The sequence below is a fragment of the Lepidochelys kempii genome, chromosome 6, assembly GCF_965140265.1.
Source record: "Lepidochelys kempii isolate rLepKem1 chromosome 6, rLepKem1.hap2, whole genome shotgun sequence".
Classification (NCBI taxonomy): domain Eukaryota; kingdom Metazoa; phylum Chordata; order Testudines; family Cheloniidae; genus Lepidochelys; species Lepidochelys kempii.
This window is the reverse complement of record NC_133261.1, coordinates 95,926,136-95,947,213: the sequence shown is the minus strand read 5'-3', so window position 1 is coordinate 95,947,213 and position 21,078 is coordinate 95,926,136. Positions and strand designations below refer to the sequence as shown.

At 42.7% G+C, this 21,078-nt stretch overlaps 1 protein-coding gene across 10 annotated transcripts in view; it reads left to right on the top strand.

Moving 5' to 3' along the window:
• The window catches only part of CEP128 (centrosomal protein 128), a 446,026-nt gene that overhangs the window by 44,091 nt on the left and 380,857 nt on the right, over positions 1–21,078 (top strand). For 8 of the 10 annotated variants that reach the window (XR_012159510.1, XM_073349335.1, XM_073349336.1 and 5 more), the window contains exon 8: positions 5,783–5,899. The exons of 1 other annotated variant lie outside the window; for it this stretch is intronic. Coding sequence is in view for 8 of the 9 variants with exons in the window: in XM_073349335.1 (XP_073205436.1) it covers positions 5,783–5,899 (117 nt within the window). In the remaining variant the exon portion in view is untranslated. Of the gene's footprint in view, positions 1–5,782; positions 5,900–11,847; positions 13,408–21,078 lie in introns of those variants that run through there. One more of the 10 variants, XM_073349343.1, reaches the window with a different exon arrangement.

Here is a 21,078-nt window from a genome sequence, read left to right as displayed (position 1 = left end):
AACTTTTCCAATGATACCTCACATGACTTATTTGGCATAAATAGGGTTGCCAACTGTCTAATGAGACAAACCCAAACACCCTTGCCCCACCCCCTACCCTTCTCTGAGGCCCTGCCCTGCTCACTCCATCCCCCCTCCCTCCATCACTTGCTGTTTCCCACCCTAACTCATTTTCACCTGGTTGGGAGGGGGTGCGGGCTTTGGGCTGGGGCCGAGAGGTTCAGAGTGTGGGAGAGGGCTTCAGTCTGAGCCTGAGGCAGCGGGTTCGGGTGCAGGAGGGGGTGCGAGGTGCAAGCCCTGGGAGGGAGGTTGGGTGCAGGAGAGAGCTCAGGGCTGGGGTAGGGTGTTGGGGTGCGGGCTCTTGGAGAGAGTTTGGGTGCAGAAGGGGGTGCAGGCTCTGGGAGAGAGTTTAGGTGCAAGAGAGGGCTCAGGACTGGGGCAGGGGGTTGAGGTGTGAGGGGTACGGGCTCTGGCCGGGTGGTGATTAGCTTGGGCGGCTCCTGGACAGCGGCGCAGCAGGGCTAAGGCAGGGTCCCTGCCTGCCCTGGCCCTGTGCCGCTCCTAGAAGCGGCCGTCATGTCTCTGCGGCCCCTGGGGAGGGTAAGGGGCTCCATGTGCTGCCCCTGCCTGGAGGCTCCACCCCTGCAGCTACCATTGGCCACAGTTCCTGGCCAATGGGAGCTGTGGACTTGGTGATCGGGGTGCGGGCAGTGTGTGGAGACCCCCCGCAACCCTCCCACTCCTGGGGCTGCAGGGACAAGCCAGCTGCTTCCAGGAGCAGTGCGGGGCCAGGGCAGGCAGGGAGCCTGCCTTAGCCCCGCTGTACCACCAGACTTTTAGCAGCCTAAAATCTCCTGGTTTGGCTTCAGTAGCCTCCAAGAGATAGAGCCTGATTCCAGAAGACTCCCAGCAAACCTGGAGGGTTGGCAACCCTATGCATAAAATGAATCATAATTAGGTAATAATCGTATCATAAAAAATCACTAGGAAGAATATGGGGTGCAGTGTCACAACCTTGTTAATTTGCACACTTTATAAACCATTCTAAAAAAGAGCATTCATTCCCCAGTTCCCAGCAAGGATAATGCTGAACTGAGGTGTCTCATAAATACTGTAAGCCTTCATTATTTTTGCAAACTATATTACAGAACATTTATTAGCATATTGTGAAGTAGTATAAATATAATTAAAACTAAGCTGCAGTTGTCAAAATAAAAACTGAAACATTGTGTAACACATGGTTCTTTTAATTTTTGTTTGTACTTGCTAATTTGTAGTAATTAATCATTCTTGATTAAGTCTATGGGTGTTGTATGTACCTGAGGACAGAATCTGGCTCTGTGTATTATGCTTTACCTTGCGTTCATGGATAGTATTTTTTTTTTTGAAAGAACATATCCAGGCTCTGTAAATTAACCATTATTATTATTATTATTATTATCATTATCATCATCATCATCATAATAAACCCAAAGCAAAAACAAACTGTAGAAGTCACATTTCCTCTTACAGAATTCAATAGGGCCTTTCACTAGAATGGGCCTTTAAAGTATTACAGAATTCTGCTGACCAAGAATATAAATAAATCCAGCAGTCAGACCTTTTATCAGTATGCTTAGCTATCTAATCTGTCTAATTACACAGCAAATATTTTCATAGATTCATAGATTCATAGATATTTAGGTCAGAAGGGACCATTATGATCATCTAGTCTGACCTCCTGCACAATGCAGGCCACAGAATTTCACCCACCACTCCTAAAAAAGACCTCACACCTATATCTGTGCTATTGAAGTCCTCAAATTGTAGTTTGAAGACCTCAAGGAGCAGAGAATCCTCCAGCAAGTGACCCGTGCCCCATGCTACAGAGGAAGGCGAAAAACCTCCAGGGCCTTCCAATCTGCCCTGGAGGAAAATTCCTTCCCGACCCCAAATATGGCGATCAGCTAAACCCTGAGCATATGGGCAAGATTCATCAGCCAGATACTACAGAAAATTCTTTCCCGGGTAACTTGGATCTTACCCCATCTAAAAACCCATCACAGGCCATTGGGCCTATTTACCATGAATATTTAATTACCAAAACCATGTTATCCCATCATACCATCTCCTCCATAAACTTATCGAGTTTAATCTTAAAGCAAGATAGATCTTTTGCCCCCACTACTTCCCTCGGAAGGCTATTCCAAAACTTCACTCCTCTGATGGTTAGAAACCTTCGTCTAATTTCTAATCTAAATTTCCTAGTGGCCAGTTTATATCCATTTGTTCTTGTGTCCACATTGGTATTGAGTTTAAATAATTCCTTTCCCTCTCTGGTATTTATCCCTCTGATATATTTATAGAGAGCAATCATATCTCCCCTCAACCTTCTTTTAGTTAGGCTAAACAAGCCAAGCTCCCTGAGTCTCCTTTCATAAGACAAGTTTTCCATTCCTCGGATCATCCTAGTAGCCCTTCTCTGTACCTGTTCCAGTTTGAATTCATCCTTCTTAAACATGGGAGACCAGAACTGCACACAGTATTCCAGGTGAGGTCTCACCAGTGCCTTATATAACGGTACTAAAACCTCCTTATCCCTACTGGAAATACCTCTCCTGATGCATCCCAAGACGACATTAGCTTTTTTCACAGCCATATCACATTGGCAGCTCATAGTCAACCTATGATCAACCAATACTCCAAGGTCCTTTTCCTCCTCCGTTACTTCTAGTTGATGCGTCCCTAGCTTATAACTAAAATTCTTGTTATTAATCCCTAAATGCATGACCTTACACTTCTCACTATTAAATTTCATCCTATTCCTATTACTCCAGTTTACAAGGTCATCCAGATCCTCCTGTAGGGTATCCCTGTCCTTCTCTAAATTAGCAATACCTCCCAGCTTTGTATCATCTGCAAACTTTATTAGCACACTCCCACTTTTTGTGCCCAGGTCAGTAATAAAAAGATTAAATAAGATTGGTCCCAAAACTGATCCTTGAGGAACTCCACTGGTAACCTCCCTCCAACTTGACAGTTCACCTTTCAGTAGGACCCGTTGTAGTCTCCCCTTTAACCAATTCCCTATCCACCTTTCAATTTTCCTATTGAAATTAATTTTCATGTATATGTATTGTATAACATTCAACACATGGGAGGTAGCACTGGTTTAGTGGTTAAAGGACTGGGACTCAAACCTTGGTTCTTTTCCTGGATGTGTCACACACTAGCTGTTTGATATTGTGATATTGGACACGTCTTTTTCCCTCTCATCAGCTCTTCGTGAGGGGGAAAAACTTGGGGACAATTCAGAGATATTTCAAGGACTAGTATAAACTTTGAGACTTTGAGCAAGAGACATGCAAATATTACAAGTACATTCCTACATCTGGATTTTCCTACTTTCAGTAAATTTGTAGCAGAAGTTTAGCGTGCCAAAAAAATAAGGCAGCAGCTAGCTAGCTCCATTTACTAATGGTAACACTGCAAAGTAAATTCTGAAGACAGAGCACGTTGGGATCTTCTCTGGCAGAATATGACCAGGTCAGTGCATCTAAATCAGAGGTGGTCAAACTACGGCCCGCGGAACTGTCCTGCCCAGCCCTTGAGCTCCAGGCCGGGGAGGCTAGCCCCGGCTCCTCCCCTTCTGTCTCATTTCCCCCACCGTGGCAGCCTCAGCTTGCCGTGCCACCAGCACTCTGGCTTGCCGCTGCTGCCGGGCAGTGCGGTGGTGTGGCTGGCTCCGGCCGGCCGATGGGGCTGTGAGTTCCTGCTGCTCTGAGCGGCATGGTAAGGGGGGGAGTGGAAGGGAGGGTTGGATAAGGGGCAGGGGGTCCTGGGGGGGGCAGTCAGGGGACAGGAAGCAGGGGGCGGAGGTTCGGGGGGGGCGGTGAGGGGATGGGGAGCAGGCGTGGGAGTCCCGGGGGGCCTGTCAGGGGGCGGGGGTGTGGCTAAAGGGTGTGTGTGTGAGGGTTGGATGGGGTGGGGGTGGTCAGGGGACAAGGAGCAGGGGGGGTTGGATGGGGTGGGGGTTCTGAGGGGGCAGTCCGGGGGCAGGACATGGGTGGGGGCGGATAGGGGGTGAGGGCCAGGCTGTTTGCGGGGGCACAGCCTTCCCTACCCAGCCCTCCATACAGTTTCACAACCCTGATGTGGCCCTTGATCTAAATCCTCTGACCCAGGAGCTTGCAAATAATCTCATCCTAATAGTGGAAGCACTTTTGTTAGCAATATACCATGTCAGAGGGAGAACAAATGAAAATTACTGAATGTATTCTCTGCAACTTCTATGCAGGAGACAACAGTAATCCCTAGGACCTGTATAATTTAAATATTGGAGTCAGCTCGTAATTCCACAACACATGCTTCTCCAAAAACAAAATTAGTAGTCTTAATCCAGAACCAATAAAGCCCTCAAATAGAAAATATTCTGTTAATAAAGTAGCTAATCTGTTACATCTTTATTTAAAAAAAGAAGACATTTTTGGAGTTCACTTTAAGAGTAAGTACATAGGGCCAGTTAATGAATGAAACCTTAACACGTAGTGTTACTGTATATGTCATTTGGAGTCTTCAGAGCTTTCAAGAGCTACTTTAATCTTATATTTTTTTTTTTTGGTGAGGGTGAATGTTATTGCTTCCATAGTTTCTAAAACTATATCATTTTCTCTCCCATACTGATGGAGAATATCCTATCAATCTCAGCATCTGTGTCCTTGCGACAAAATTCTTTAAAAGATGAAGCTTTTCTTGACTTTATTCTTAGCTGATTAACTTTTAGCTGTATGCCATATAGTTTTAGCCATGTTGGTCCCAGGATATTGGAGAGAAAAGGTGGGTGAGGTACTAGCTTTTATTGAACCAACATCATTCTCTCACCAACAGAAGTTGGCCCAATAAAAGATATTACCTTACCCACCTTGTCTAACCTTTAGCTGATCACTTAACAGGAAATTGATAATTACAGAGTAGTATTTTGTTAATCTGGTGCTTGTAAAACACATTTTTAAGCCTTATGTTCTGTATTCACTACAATTATAGAGAATAAAAAAATAAACTATGTAGTCATGACATCAAATTTCATTGCAGATTGAATCCACGTAGCTCACTAGAGGGTGCTCTCTGCTAGTGGATTCAATTGAAGATACCATAAAATTATTCTATTTTAGTTACTGCACCTGTGATCCAAGAGGGAAGCCAGTTGTTGTAGCAAATCATTTGTGTATTCATATTAGTGCTGACCTAGTAAAGTTTAATAAACTCTGATATTCAGTGATGGTTTAATAAACTCTGATATTCAGTGATGATGAGACCTACCTCTTCTACAGAGCTTTTCAGCAGTAGATCTCAAAGCACTTTACAAAGGAGATTAGTATCATCGACATTTTACAGGTGAAGAAATTGAGGCACAGAGGTTAGGTGACTTGCACAAGTTTAATTCAGTGCCCTGTTGTCTGGACCATGCTGAAAAAGGTGGAAGCTCCATCACTAGAGATATTTAACACTTGACTGGTCAAAGCATAGGTACATATACTACAGAGACAAATTCTGCAGTGATCAGAATAGGGTAGACTGGAAAGATAACGGGTCTCATTCCATTTTGAATCTTTGTGATTTTGAGTAAGAATGCTCCTCAAAGCAGTTTATTTTCCATCAACTTTCAAATCCTATTTTATAAACTGTCTTCCTTTTCTTCTCCTACACCCCTCCACTCAAAAAAAAAAAAAATCCTTTTGATATGTGGAAGAAATGTCTAATTTCCAATTTTTTTTTGTGTGTGTGTGTGTGTGTGTGTGTGAAGGTGTCAGAGCGGGTAGAGAGAAGACTTCAAGAAATAGAACAAGAAATGCGCACAGAAAGGCAGCTGGTAGAAAGACGCCAGGACCAACTAGGACATATGTCTGTGCAGTTGCAGGAGGTATGGAAGATAGTTACGTTAATTTCTTGCTGTACTTGCGAGCCTGGCTCAGACAAGGAAGAAAGGGGTCAGGTGTCGCTTTTCCATGGTTAAAAGTACGTACATTAACTAGCTCTGCTGGATATACCACTGACAGTGATAAGCTATAGAGTCTGTCATTCCCTGATGCAGTGTTGCTAGTGTTAAATGTTTCTTGTTAGTGGCACACAGATCCTAAGAAAAAGTCTGGTTCCTGGGTTTGATCCATTTAAAAGTGTTTATACTGTGTTTTTTATTCTAAAATTGAACTATTTAGTAATAGTGAGCAATCACTTTTTGAGTACTGTTCTATGGGCCAATTAAATATAACGTACTCCACCTTTCCAGTGCTGTGAAATCATCTGCACTCAAAGTGAATTAAATTTGGTGAGCCACAAGAATAGTGCTGAGGAGATGACCTCAATTACTGTTCATTTTAGAAAAGAAAATTAGGAGAATTTTTTTCCCTGACTTTTTTTCCCCCTCTTTCTTTAAAAAATGTACAAAATACACAAAAGAGAGGCAAGGAGCTTGCTTCCAAAACTAATACATGAGAAACCAGGAAGACTGAATATTTTGCATTCTAATTTTTGATTTGACTAAGAGTTTGAGCTATGATTTGGAATACGATTTTTGACTGTACAATGGGGATCACTGCTGATATGAAATATTTAATATTTTGTCACTTTAAGGGGCGACCTGTATGCTTTTAAAAAGGCAACTGTGGATTATACACTGCAGTGGAAACTGAAGTGGATTAATTTATATTGACACTTTCCGTTTTGTAGAGGGCTAGAAATTCTCCTTAATGATCATATTTAAGAAGATAACATACTCTTTTAATAGGGAAAAAAATTATGCTTATCAAAACGTTTGTAGTACTTTGCCGATTGGAAGTCAGTAACAGCTTTACATTTCTACCTCCTCTTCCTGCCTTGTAGATAATGAGAGGTGGGTGAGAGTGCTTCATTAGGATGGGCAGGAATGCTGTCCCTAGCCTCTATTTGCCAGAAGCTGGGAATGAGCGACAGGGAATGGATCACTTAATGATTACCTGTTCTGTTCATTCCCTCTGGGGCACTTGGTACTGGCCACTGTCGGAAGATAGGATACTGGGCTCGATGGACCCTTGGTCTGACCCAGTAGGGCCATTCTTATGCTCTCAGAAGAGGAAAGTATTTCATAGGATTTTCTGAGAGAAAAATTCTTCAAATATTTATACATCAGTGTTCAGACTTTGTTAGTGTCCATTTTGTGGACATACGTTTAATGAGAACTGTTTGATGTATGATTTGGTACTGTTACCTGCTGACATAAATACATTTCCTTTTTTGCCCTTTATAAGGAGTAATGATTTACCTTAAGGACATTTTTGACAGTTGGGAATTAATTTTCAAATTGAAGACTGATGTTTTGCTAATGATGAATATGTTCTGTGTGTATGTTTCCCAAGAAAGATGTATGCTTCCATAATCTTTGTTGCAGCACTTTGGAACAATATTTTGCACTTTTAATGGCTGATGTTAAATTTTATGCTATTGCATCTTCTGGTGAAGGTAGAACAATATAATCTCTAAACACTTTGCTGAGTTAAACAGCAGTTTGGACAAAATGCATTCGAGAATAATTTTGAAAAAGAGCATTTTAGTACTTTAATCCTACTTCATGCTTTGAAATAGTGGTTAGATGGATCATTGGTAGTGGCTCATTGTCAAAGGCCCCAATCCTGAAATGATCTTTGTATGGGTGTAGTCCCCACGGAAGTGTGTAGGATTCTGGACAGGCCAAGGGGTCTCCCTGTATGGAGCTCACTGAAGATTGCCCCTAAGGTGGAAACTGAGAATTCTTCTTTCTCAGATTACTCAAGGGAAAACAGTGGACAGAATAGGCAGCAATATTTCAAGCTTCCATACACTGCCTCCTGGAGAAATTGCCTCACTCATTCTTTGGCTTTTTTGTTGAGACTGACAACAAGACGGCTGATTAAGGACAGTATTAAAGTGGTAGGTTTTGTGATGGACATCTGTCAGCTGGAAATTGTACTGAGATCCCCAATTTATTTCCTAAACTAGACCACAGAATATCCAGCAGATGGTGCTGACTTTTTGCTACTGCTGACCAGGGCTGGACTTGAAGTGAGAGGCTCTTTATCTTGTTACCAGTACTGGAAGAGCCATCCCCCCTAATTGCATATAAAACCTTAACCATCTGTCACAAGGTAGCTGGTCCCTGTAGATAGATGAAGCCCAGTGACCCTGGCCCAAAGCAGGTGAGCCCAATCTAGCTAATTAAAGATGGCTGGGCTATACCTGGGTCTATAAAGGGCTGCTAGTAGACAGCTGGAAGAGGAAGGACCGAGACAGGTTGAGCCCTAGGAAGGCAAAGCCACACGGGAGTGAAGCTAGCTCCTCTAGTGTGTCCTTAGAGCAAGGGGCCAGAAAAGCAGTCCTGTGGCTGCTACTCCACACAAGGAGCGGAGCTGATTGCATCTGGGAACCTCCCAGGATCTGGAGTGCTAGAAACGGCTGGGAGGGGTGGCCCTGAGGCCAAGGATTGAGTTAAGATTGTTTTCTGTTTGTTTGTTAACTATTGTTAAGAAAATAAACCTCCTTGACTGAGACTGGGTATGGCAGCGCATGCTTTGGAGCTGGGGTGAAGCTCCTGCCTGGTGAGATCAGCCTTTATAGGGAGAAATTTCCTTTTGGTGTTGTGTATATTGGTTTCAAAGGGTCAGGCAGGTAATAGTGGGAATGTTTTAGTTTTTTAAGATGTCAGGGATCAGCACTTTTCCACCTGGTCACTGCCAGTTCAGGGCTAGCTCATGAGAAGACTTATTAGTTCCCAAAGTCTTTTTATTGAGTTGCCAATAAACATTTTACAGTAGCCTCTCCAAAATGTCAATTTTAGCAGAATCTGCTATTATTATATATTAATACTTCATAATATGCTTATAAAGTATTGGTGTCCAGTCCTGCAGGAGGGTAACAGAACTATATCACTCTTTTTGCTATATCCTTAGTTTGGTGTCAGAGTAACAGCCGTGTTAGTCTGTATTCGCAAAAAGAAAAGGAGTACTTGTGGCATCTTAGAGACTAACCAATTTATTTGAGCATAAGCTTTCGTGAGCTACAGCTCACTTCATCAGATGCATACTGTGGAAAGTGTAGAAGATCTTTTTATATACACACAAAGCATGAAAAAATACCTCCTCCCACCCCACTCTCCTGCTGGTAATAGCTTATCTAAAGTGATCACTCTCCTTACAATGTGTATGATAATCAAGGTGGGCCATTTCCAGCACAAATCCAGGGTTTAACAAGAATGTTGGGGGGGGGAGGGGTAGGAAAAAACAAGGGGAAATAGGTTACCTTGCATAATGACTTAGCCACTCCCAGTTTCTATTCAAGCCTAAATTAATTGTATCCAATTTGCAAATGAATTCCAATTCAACAGTGTCTCGCTGGAGTCTGGATTTGAAGTTTTTTTTGTTGTAATTTAGCAACTTTCATGTCTGTGATTGCGTGACCAGAGAGATTGAAGTGTTCTCCGACTGGTTTATGAATGTTATAATTCTTGACATCTGATTTGTGTCCATTTATTCTTTTACGTAGAGACTGTCCAGTTTGACCAATGTACATGGCAGAGGGGCATTGCTGGCACATGATGGCATATATCACATTGGTGGATGTGCAGGTGAACGAGCCTCTGATATTGTGGCTGATGTGATTAGGCCCTGTGATGGTGTCCCCTGAATAGATATGTGGGCACAGTTGGCAACGGGCTTTGTTGCAAGGATAGGTTCCTGGGTTAGTGGTTCTGTTGCGTGGTATGTGGTTGCTGGTGAGTATTTGCTTCAGGTTGGGGGGCTGTCTGTAGGGAAGGACTGGCCTGTCTCCCAAGATTTGTGAGAGTGTTGGGTCATCCTTCAGGATAGGTTGTAGATCCTTAATAATTCATTGGAGGGGTTTTAGTTGGGGGCTGAAGGTGATGGCTAGTGGCGTTCTGTTATTTTCTTTGTTAGGCCTGTCCTGTAGTAGGAGACTTCTGGGAACTCTTCTGGCTCTATCAATCTGTTTCTTCACTTCCGCAGGTGGGTATTGTAGTTGTAAGAATGCTTGATAGAGCTCTTATAGGTGTTTGTCTCTGTCTGAGGGGTTGGAGCAAATGCAGTTGTATCGCAGAGCTTGACATTGGGTCCAGCACAGAATATAGCAAGTCCCAGATCTCATAGCTGTGATTTGTGCATTTAGATATGAGAATTCAATACACGCTTTCAGGCACAATAGACTTAGTAATTTCACTAAGGAGTTTTAAATGTTCTTATTTATCTGATTAACCTGCTCGAAAGGTTGAGATATAGAATATCAATATGACTCTTTGGTTGAAATCCTGGCTCTGTTGAAGTCCATGGTAAAACTTCCATTGACTTCAGTAGGATCAGAATTTTTCCCATCATCTTTTGTAAAACAGCATGAAAAACATATAGGAAGTTTTTAAAAAGTTTGTCTCTCAGATGAATAAAAGAAAAAGTCCTTTTTGTTTTCCAAGACACTTTTCAAAATATTGCTATTAAAAATAGAGCCTAGAAATGGGAAATATTAATTGTCCCAAAATGTCTCCATTCAATATTGGGTCTGAATGGTTTTTAAAGGTATGTTACTAAACTAGTTGCAACTGTATAATTTAGGTATTGATATTAGTTCATTCATTAAATTCATTAAATCAAACCAGTTCAAATATGCCTTTCAGCTTTTGTAATTGAGACATCATTTTAAGATTTAAATGTTGATTCTGGTAAATATTGAAGAAAATGCAATGAAGGCAACTGGCCACTACTTGTCAGTGTTTCACCGTCCTACAAAAGCCATCATACTAAATTTAACAAATGCAATTGCACACTTGCAGAGCCTAGCTGAACATGACTAACTTCTTTTCTCAGTGATTGTTTTCCATTTTTGAATGTTCAAATTTATTATTTTTATTCTACCATGTTGCTGTCATTAAATTGTTTTTTTTTTTAAATGACATGACTGTGTGTTATGTAGAATGTATTAGGAATATTTGTCCATCTTCAAATTTAACAGTTAACCCATATTTTTGAGTTTCTTTGTATATGATGTTGTGGCTGGTATGATTAAAATTTATTTTTCTAGTAGTATTTGTTTCCTTTGTTTCTGAGCTACCATGATTACTAATAGTATTTAAACATTTTGTGCATGTGAAGCAGGGTAGATGAAAATTGATGATTTTTTAAAATTTAAATACAGGTTTATTTTTAAAAATCTATTTAAAATTGAATTTGAAATTAACAGCCATTAAGACCTAAATTTATAATCTATTAAAATCATTTAGATTAAACACAAAATATTTTGTACTAGGTTTTAAAAATGTCTAGGTGCCTAAGCACCTAGAACCAGAGTCTGCTGAAGTACTAAATCAGCTTTTCACAGAAGTAGCCTCTTCTGCAAATGCAGCAACAATATTTTTTTCATTTCAGTTTATTCAACTAGTTTAGTTCAATCACTCGTTCATTCAAAGTTAAAAAACCAATTGGGAGTTGAAAAAGAAGAAAAGCTTGTTTTCTTCTACCAATCTGATTAAAAACTCAGTGGGGGAGGATGAGATCTACTAGTTTTAAAATCTTGAAAGACACAGTGACTAGAAATAATCAGTTCAATTACCTAACTACAGGTAATACTTCATTTGTTTAATAAATCAATTAGTTTTAAATGCAAAACATGTTTTGATAAACTTTTGATACTTTTTTCCTTAGGTTACTACTACATTTAAGGTAGTTTTATTTAATACAAAAATGCTGGTTTTGTGCATTTTAGCTGAATTTGTATTTCTATCCAAATAGAGCTTGATGCAAATTACAAGTAAAAAATTAACTATCATCTAGTATATGCTTCATACATGCTTCATACACCATTTTCTAAAATAATAAATATAAAATGAATCAGAATAAATGTAAATAAAGCAACAATTGCTTAAACAAAGTCTTATAGATATCATCTATACTCCTGGTTAGCAAAAAGAAGCACCAAATTTAGCTTATAGGGATATCTAGTTGTAAATCAACTTGTTTTAATGGTTACCAACAAATGAGAATCTACCATCCCTAGGAAAAGAACTAAAAAGTACAAATTCAAAAAATGATCAAAATCAATGGCTTAAATCAAGGTTTCCTGCTTGCTGATTTAACTCATGATTAAAATCCATCCTTGAAAACTTTTTTCCAAACTGTCTTCTTTAGTTAGAAAGAGAAACATAAATATGCACAACTAGTTTTTAGCATTAAGACGATGCATATGCAACTTATATTAAAAATCATATGATCTTTGTTTGGCTGATCTTGTGAGTCCTTACAAACAGAGAAATGCTGTCAAGCTGTTTGTCTAAATGGGAGGGGGGAAGAGAGAAATGGAAGACTTCGGGAGTGGAGGAAAGGAGGAAATAGGGTGCATACAGAGGCCCTGACATGAGGGAGGATATGGGGATGATGCAGGGAGTCCTTGAAGTAGAGGGGGATGGGATGATGGGACACAGGGCATTTGTGGATGAGAATGGAGGAACGCAAGGAGTCCCTGGAGTGTTCAGTGAGCTCGGCCTACAGCAGCAACTAAATGTGCAGTCCTCTAGCAGTTCTTCTTCCCACTCCCACACCACTTGTCCATCTTCACTTACTACTTGCTGCCTTATTGAGAATACAAGCTCTTGGGCAAAAAGACTTGTCTGTTTATATTTTGTTAAAATGCTGTGTGCATCAGTGGCACTGTATGAACCAAAATAGTTCTTCGAGTGCTTGCTCATGTTCGTTCCATGCTAGGTGTGTGCACGCTGCTTGCACTGTTGCTGGTGATTTTTCCCTTAGTGGTATCCGTTGGGTCAGCTCTAGCGCCCTCTGGATCTGCATGTGTGTGCACTGGTGTAACACTCTGTACCCCAAAGCAACACCCTGGCACCCCATATTTGCCATGGTGATATGATTATGATATGTTTTGTACAAAGCATGCCTTGTGAAATATCATTTTAAGTCTTGATCTGTAGAACGTTAATATCCTGTTGGATTGTATGTGCTATCATTGTATGGGAAGTTACGAAGTTTTGCTATGTGTATGTTACTGAAATATGTTGTAAATTGGAAACACCCAAAACCAGCCTTTGAGGTACAACAATGGGGTAGACAGAGATGATGGCCCATTAAGCAGAATACACACACTCAAAGACTACCTCAGGAACTGTATACAATGGAGACCTCTCAGAGAGAGCCCATAGACAATGGAGACTGCTTGACTCATATCATAGCAAAAGTTCTTTCCAGCAAGCTGGAAGAACCTATAAAGGATGGGAAGTACATAATCATTTGTCCTCTCTCCCCTCACAACACCTGGAAACACATCTGGAGAACAAAGACTTTGAACGGGAGAGGTGGTCCCAGGCTGAAGAGGAAAATTCCAGACTGTGTATTAAGGAACGATACCATGAGGGTGAGACACTACTTGATTCAGATCCTGTCTAGTTTATTGAATTCAGATTGCAATTTTACTTTTATTTCTTAGGTAACCAACTTTGAGCTGTATGCTTATTACTTATAATTACTTAAAATCTATCTTTCTGTGGTTAATAAATCTGTTTTATATTTTACCTAAAAGTGTGTTTTGCTTGAAGGGCTGGGAAATCTGCTCAGGAACAAGAACTGATGCATGTCTTCTTTGCAATGAGGGAGGGGAGGACTGGGTGATAAACATACACTGGTTAGGCTTCTGACCAGGGCAAGACAGTACAGCTCTGGGGTCCTAGGCTGGGGAGCTGTGGGGAATTGGAGCCTCTCTATTGTTGGTTCATGAGTGGCAGAGAGATCGTTCATGTAACTCAGTTGGGTGTGTCCCTGCCTGTGGATGTCTGTGTAAGTGCAATACCTGGAGAGGTTTGCAGCTTGTCACAGCATCAAAGTGTAAGAGGGAGCCCAGGTTGGTATGCCAGAAGGCTCAATGGTACCCCAGTTCCAGGTTGCAACCTGGAGAACCCGTCACGGATCGTATAAAGGGCAGTGCTGGCCTTGTACCCTCTCAATTCCGGCATCCGGAAGCAGGAGGGAACAAGTTGTGTCAGGCACCTTCCTAGCACCAGGTCCCCTGGCACCATCCAGGGGCAGGCCTACCTGATCCCGGCATCCCACTCCCCGGCATGCCACTAGTCCCTAGAACCCCAACACCATATGGAAGCGTATGCAGGTAGAGCTGCACCATGGTCCCTGAGAGAGGAATCCTCTTTGGGGTCCAAAGGGGAACCCTATGTACTGCCAAAAGCCCACTACCTGTACCCAGCCTACTCCCCACCAAACTTCACTGCTGGTCCCCCTGTGGGCATCTGGCCAGTGCGTCACTGGCTGATGCAGTGGCCCTACTGGAACCCCTGGGGGTTCCCCCAGAACTGGGGCCTGCTTCCCACCGCTCCTACTCGGTGGCCTCGGAGAGATGGGTTACTGATCTTTCCTGCTCGGCACCAGATCTAGACTCCAGTACTGGCCCCGGTACTGAAATCCAGGAGATGCCGCCAGTGGACATAGCTGAGGAAGAGGAAGGAGCCCCTCCTGTGGTGCAAGCAGCCTCCTCCTCCTCCCCAGATGAGGCTGTTGCAGGTCCCAGTAGCCTACTTCCCCAGGGCTTCAGGGCCCTTCAGGACCTTCTGAAGTGGATCACTTGAAACCTGGGTTTGGAGATAGAAGAGCTCAGTGACATCGCACAGCTTCATTGATGTCCCGATTGCAGCAGCTCCATTCAGAGTGGCCCTGCCCATCAATGAGGCGGTGATGAGACCAGTCAAGGCCCTATGGAAAACTCCTCCTTCTCTGGTTTTCACTTCAAAGAGGCAGAGAAAAAGTATTATGTTCCAGCAAGTGGATCTAATTACCTGTACTTGCACCCTCCCCCGGGGTCCCTGAGGGTGTCTGCAGCTAACAAAGGGGCCAGGCAGGGCCAGTCGAGTGCTACCCTGAAACAAAAAGACACTAAGAAACTGGATCTTTTCAGAAGAAAGGTTTATTCCATGTGTAGCCTACAACTGCATATGCCAATCAGTAAGCTTTACTGGGGAGATACCATTTTAATCTATGGGCCTCCCTCAATAAGTTCAAAGACTTTCTGCCTCAAGAGTCAAAACAGGAGTTTGCAGGTAAGAACAGGCCAGGACCTCTCCTTAGGCGGTTCTGGATGCTGCTGATTTGGTGGCTAAGATAATGGCCTCTGTGGTCACCATGAGGCGCTCTTCCTGGTTCCAGTCCTCCAGCCATCCCCACAATTCAGGACCTCCCATTTGAAGGCTCCTCCCTTTTCTCGGAGCAGACGAGACTTCATGTACTGAAGGACTCAAGGGCCACCCTTTGATCCTTAGGCTTGTACGCTCTGTCTGCCTCCAGAAAAACTTCAGCTCGCAGCAGCCTCCTGGGTTCTCTGGATCTCCAAAACAGGAGCCCTACAAAAGAAAAGGCAGAGGTTATAAATGGCTTCAACCACTCCTGCCTACCTCAGGCTCCCAGTCAGGGCCTCAGAGATACTTTTGTAGCAGGCCTTTTGAAGGTGCGTGTGAGGGTGCTGTACCAGTTGCCGCTTCAGATCTGCCCCCCGCTTTCATTTTTGGAGAGTCTGTCTCTCTTTGACCCTGCTTGGGCATCCATAACATCGGAATGATGGTTCCTGAGTACAGTGACAGTCGGATATATCCTTCAGTTTTTATCCACCACTCCCTGCCACTTTCCACCCCCCATCTTGGACCTGTATCACCTCAATGGATATCTCAAGAAACTGAGGTTCTGCATGGGCTCCCTGGCTTCTATCATTCCCTCCCTGGACCCAGAAAACTGGTATACTGCCCTTGACTTAAAGAAAACATGCTTTCACATTTCTATCTCCTGTGGCCACAAAATTTCTTAGGTTTGTAGTGTGTCATTGCCACTACCAATTCCCTTCCCATCAGCCTATTGGCTCAATCCTTTACCCTGTGTCAGGAGGCCATTGGTCTATGAGACTTGTGTGTGAAACACTCCATTCATCTTGAGGTGTCTCATCTCCCAAGAGCTTGGAATGTATTAGTGATCATTTCAGCTGGTCCTTCTCCTCTCACCACAAGTGGTGTCTTCACCCAGAGTTCATCAGTGTCATCTTCCAAAAGTTGGGGTCTTCCCAGGTGGACCTGTTTGCCACCAGTTCTGTTTTCTGTGCAGTCTCCCTCTCTGACACCTTCCTGCTCTTGTGGGCAGATTATCTACTATATGCCTTTCTCCCAATCCCCTTGGTTCACAGGGTTCTTCTGAAAATCAAATGGGACAAGCCAAGAATCTTCCTAATAGCCCCAGAGTAGCCATGCTGGCATTGATTTGGCATGCTTCTGGACCTCTTGGTGGCAGTGCCACTCTCACTCCTACTCCACCTAGACTTGATTTCACAAGACCATGACCGCTTACTTCACCTGAACCTTGCGTCCCTGCACTTGACTGCACGGATGCTTCGTGGCTGAACCCTGAAGAATAGGCCTGCTTGGAACAAGTTCAACATGTCTTGCTAGTTAGTAGTAGCCTTCCACCAGGGCTATCTACTTGGCCAAGTGTAAACGTTTCACTTGTTGGGCCTCCAAACGGGATCTCTCTCCATCTCGATCTTCTCTTCAGTTGATCTTGGATTATTTGCTCTACCTAAAGCAGCAAGGTCTAGCACACTCGTCTATTAAGGTCCATTTGGCAGCCATCTCAGCCTTCCACCCTGCAGTAAATGGCATATCGATGTTCTCTCACAAAATGATAGTCTGGTTTCTCCAGGGGATTGGAAAGACTCTGTCCTCAAGTTTGCAAACCACCCCTCTCCATGGGACTTAAACCTGGTCCTGTCAAGGCTTACTTGAGCAGTTACCATTGTGCTCACTACTACTTCTCTCCTGCAAGGTTGCCTTCCTGGTAGCGATTACCTCAGCCAGAAGGGTCTCTGAGATCAGGGCCTTACGTCAGAACCAGCTTATCCGGTGTTCTTCAAGGACAAGGGCCAACTGAGCCCTTCCTGCCAAAGGTGGTGTCACAATTCCATAACAACCAAGTCATCTTTCAGCCTGTCTTCTTCTCAAAACCTCAAAAAAGCTCTGAGGAACAACTGCTTCATATGTTGGATGTTAGGCAAGCCCTCACCTTTTATATTGAGAAGACTAAGCCCTTCCACAAATCCACACAACTCTTTTGTAGCTATAGCAGAAAGGATGAGAGAGATACCTGTGTCAACCCAAAGAATCTCATCCTGGATAACCGCCTATATTTGGGCTTGCTACGAGCAGGCAAGCATCCCGCCTCTGGCCATCGTGACCACTCATTCCACAAGAGCCCAGGCATCATCATCAGTGTTTCTTGTGCAGATACCCATCCAGGACATCTGCAGAGCCACAGCCTGGTCGTCTGTTCATACCTTCGTATCCCACTACACCATTACCCAACAGGCCCAAGACGATGCCAGTTTTGGGAGAGCAGTGTTGCAGTCAGCACATCCATGAAGTGCAAGCCCAGCTCCTGGGGTATTGATTGTGGATCACTTAGGATGGACTGGACATGAGCAAGCACTTGAAGGAAAAAATGGTTACTAACCTTTTGTTACTATTCTTTGAGATATCTTGCTCACATTCATTCCATGACCCACTCTCTTACCCCTCTGTCAGAGTTTCTGGCAAAAAGGAACTGAGAAGATGTGGGTTTGACAGTGCCCCTTATACCGGTGCATACACATGCAGCTCCAGAGGGTGCTAGAGCCAGCCCAATGGATACTACTAAGGGAAAAATCTCTGGCAGCAGTGCATTCAGCGTACACACACCTGGCATGGAATGGACATGAGCAACACATCTTGAAGCACAATCGTTTCAAAAGGGTAGTAACCATTTTTTGCTACCTATTCTAGCCCAGGCTAGAGATAGAGGCATGTTTTTATACCACAAAGCCAGGAGTACAGTTTTGGGGCAATGGTCAGAGTCTTCTCTGTTCTTCTAATAAGTGCAGTGGCGTAGGAGGCACAATGGCATATTCATTTGGTAGCAACTTGCATGGTTGATTTTCTTCAGTCCCTTGTAAATAATTGTAATACTCTTTTGGTTATTCCAGACATTTCTTTTTTTCTCACCTAGCTTTAAATTTATGTAAATATTCTGAGTTATAACAGAGTATTTTATTTGGCCCAAATGATAAGTGGTTTACCTACTCATTGTGATAATCTCTTCTCAAATTGGGTTCCGATAGATGATTTATAAGAACTTTCTAAACTAATTCCACCAACTCTGCCTCAAGGAATTCTTTCACAAGAAAAATGTCACCAACCACAACTATCACATCTCCACCAACAGTTATATAAGAAAAAAGAATCATCTGCCTGGACATCTCCAGTGGACAAAACCACACATTGGATCATTACATCGGTTGCGTCAGCGCAAAAAAAAAAAAAAAAAAGATTGTGAAATCCTCAACCAACATTACATTCACCACAATCTCTGCACCACCAAAAAGATTTCTATTCAGCCCCTGAAATTCAGCCACCAGGTAGTGATTGAAGCAACAGACAATACAGACACCATCATAGTCCTCAAAATTCATCCATCTCCTTGTCACCCACCACAACTTTACATTTTACAACAAATATTGTCCAAACCATGGGAAGAGCCGTGGATATTAGGATGGCTCCCCAGTATGACACTCTCTTCATGCCACCTCAAGGAAGAACTTCTGGAAAAATGCACACAAAACCAGCAATATACAGGAGGCACATCAATGATATTTTCTTCTTCTGGACAGATGACATAAACTACCTCAGAGATTTCCACCACTATATCAACAACCACTGCCTATCCATCAGATTCTTTCTAGAACACTCTTATACCAGCATCAACTGGACACCATGATCAGCTTCAACAATGGAACCTACAAATGACTATACAAAAGAAACCCATGTATTACCTTCAGAGATCCAGTAATCAGCCCAGCCACACTAATAAATCTGTTATCTACAGCCAGGCACTCAGATACCATAGAATTTGCTAAGTAGAGAAAGTCTGGGATACATACCTAACCACACTTAAAACTTCCTTCACTAAACAAGGACTCACCATCAGAAAAGTAAATTGCATCATGGAATGGGCCACCCAAATAACTGGAAGAATCTGCTTCAATAGAGGGGGAAAAGAATCCCTAGTGATTGTACACCACTAGTTGTCACCTACCACCCCACACTAGAACCCGTATGAGGTATCCTCAAACAATTACAACTCATGCTTGATGAAGACCACAACCTTAAAAAAATCTTTCCCAAACCCCTCTTCTGGCTTCAAGCAACCCCCACAACCTCACCATCAGAAGCAAGCTCTCCACAGATAAGAGCACACCAACTCAAAGTGATACCAGCTCTTGCCATAACAACAGATGCAAAATCTTCAGTCATATCTCCATTGCTATGATGATCCATACTCACCCTCCCCCCAAAAATACACCTTTTAAGATCCATGGGTCCTACACATGCTTATCACAACGTATGGTGTAACTCATCCAGTGCATCAGATGCCCCAACAACTGTTATGAGACTAAACTGAGACACAAGGCCATCCTTAGGCATATGCAGCATACGCAGCTGCGTAGGGCACCCGAAAATTTGGGGCACCCTGGGTCTTAGTGTCCACCCACCCGCCTCTTCCTATCCTTGTTCTGACCCTTCCTGCAATCTTCAAACACAGCTGGCTGCTGCAGCCTGGTGAGGCTTCCTCCAGAGGGGATCTAGTTCTTAAAAATAAAAAAGCCTTCCTGCCTGCAGACCTATTAGCACAACATTGAAACTGTTAAAGAGCCATTCAAGTGATAATGAAGCCATTTAACAGGCATTTGCTAACAGTCAGGTATATACTGTCAGTTTCTGAATTTACTGACCAAAACAGTTGTGCATTACTGTAATATTTACTCAGAATATGTTAGTCTACAGGACCTTACTTTAAATTTTGTTTTAAAAATATTTCATTAGTGTGTTGCTGAAGATTATAAAATCACATCTTTAAAAAATCTTTGTATAGCTTTTTAGATGAACAATCTGAGTATTCATCTTTAGCCTTAAATGCTTGGATCTTGAGACATATAGTTTGTTTTTAAAAATAAATCCTTCAAAATAAACAGAAATAAACCTAATTGCATCTTTCTAAACATTCCAAATAAGTTCCAAATGAGTAGTTCTAGGTATGATCTGATGATTTATGATCATACCTGACTTAAAGCTTCTCATAGCATAACTGCCCCCTATTCCCCTCTTTCCCAGAGAACACAACAGACACAAAAGGGAAGATTTTTTTCCCCCCATTTTAAAAAGTTCTAGCCTTCCCATTGGCTCTTTTGGTCAGGTGCCCACTCCCTTTACCTGGGGACTTTTTTACCCCTTTACAGGTAAAGCAAGCAGAGAACAGCCACCAACAAGGACTTTATAGCTAACTGGTTTCAGAGCAGCAGCTGTGTTAGTCTGTATTCGCAAAAAGAAAAGGAGTACTTGTGGCACCTTAGAGACTAACCAATTTATTGGAGCATAAGCTTTCATGAGCTACAGCTCACTTCATCGGATGCATTCAGAGCTGTAGCTCACGAAAGATTATGCTCAAATACATTTGTTAGTCTCTAAGGTGCCACAATAATCCTTTTCTTATAGCTAACTGGCGGCTAGGTGTCCATAAAAGGGGGCTACGCCCCTTCATTTATCACAGTATGTTTTGGTAAATTGAGATGGCATATTGATTTCTAGGTTGTCTTCTGTGGATTAAGGTGCACTGCTGACGTAAAGACACATACTATCCACTCTCTAACCCCAGATCAGTGTTCCTGGCATTAGCAGTGTTGGGAGCCCTAGTGTAGACTTACTGTGAACAGACATGTTTTCAGCAGACTACTGATAATTGATACAGTGTTGACAGGCATCAGGCTGCATACACCAACTTCTAATGTTGCTAACACAGATGAAGCTGATTTGGGGTTAGTGATGGTAGGAGGTAAGCAGACAAATATTCAAAATGCACAGTAATGGATATAACTAAAAAGGAGGGATTTCCCCCCTTGAATTCGTCAGAAAAGGGTCAAATTTTGAAGATTACCTTAAAAAGATTTTAAAATGTTGGG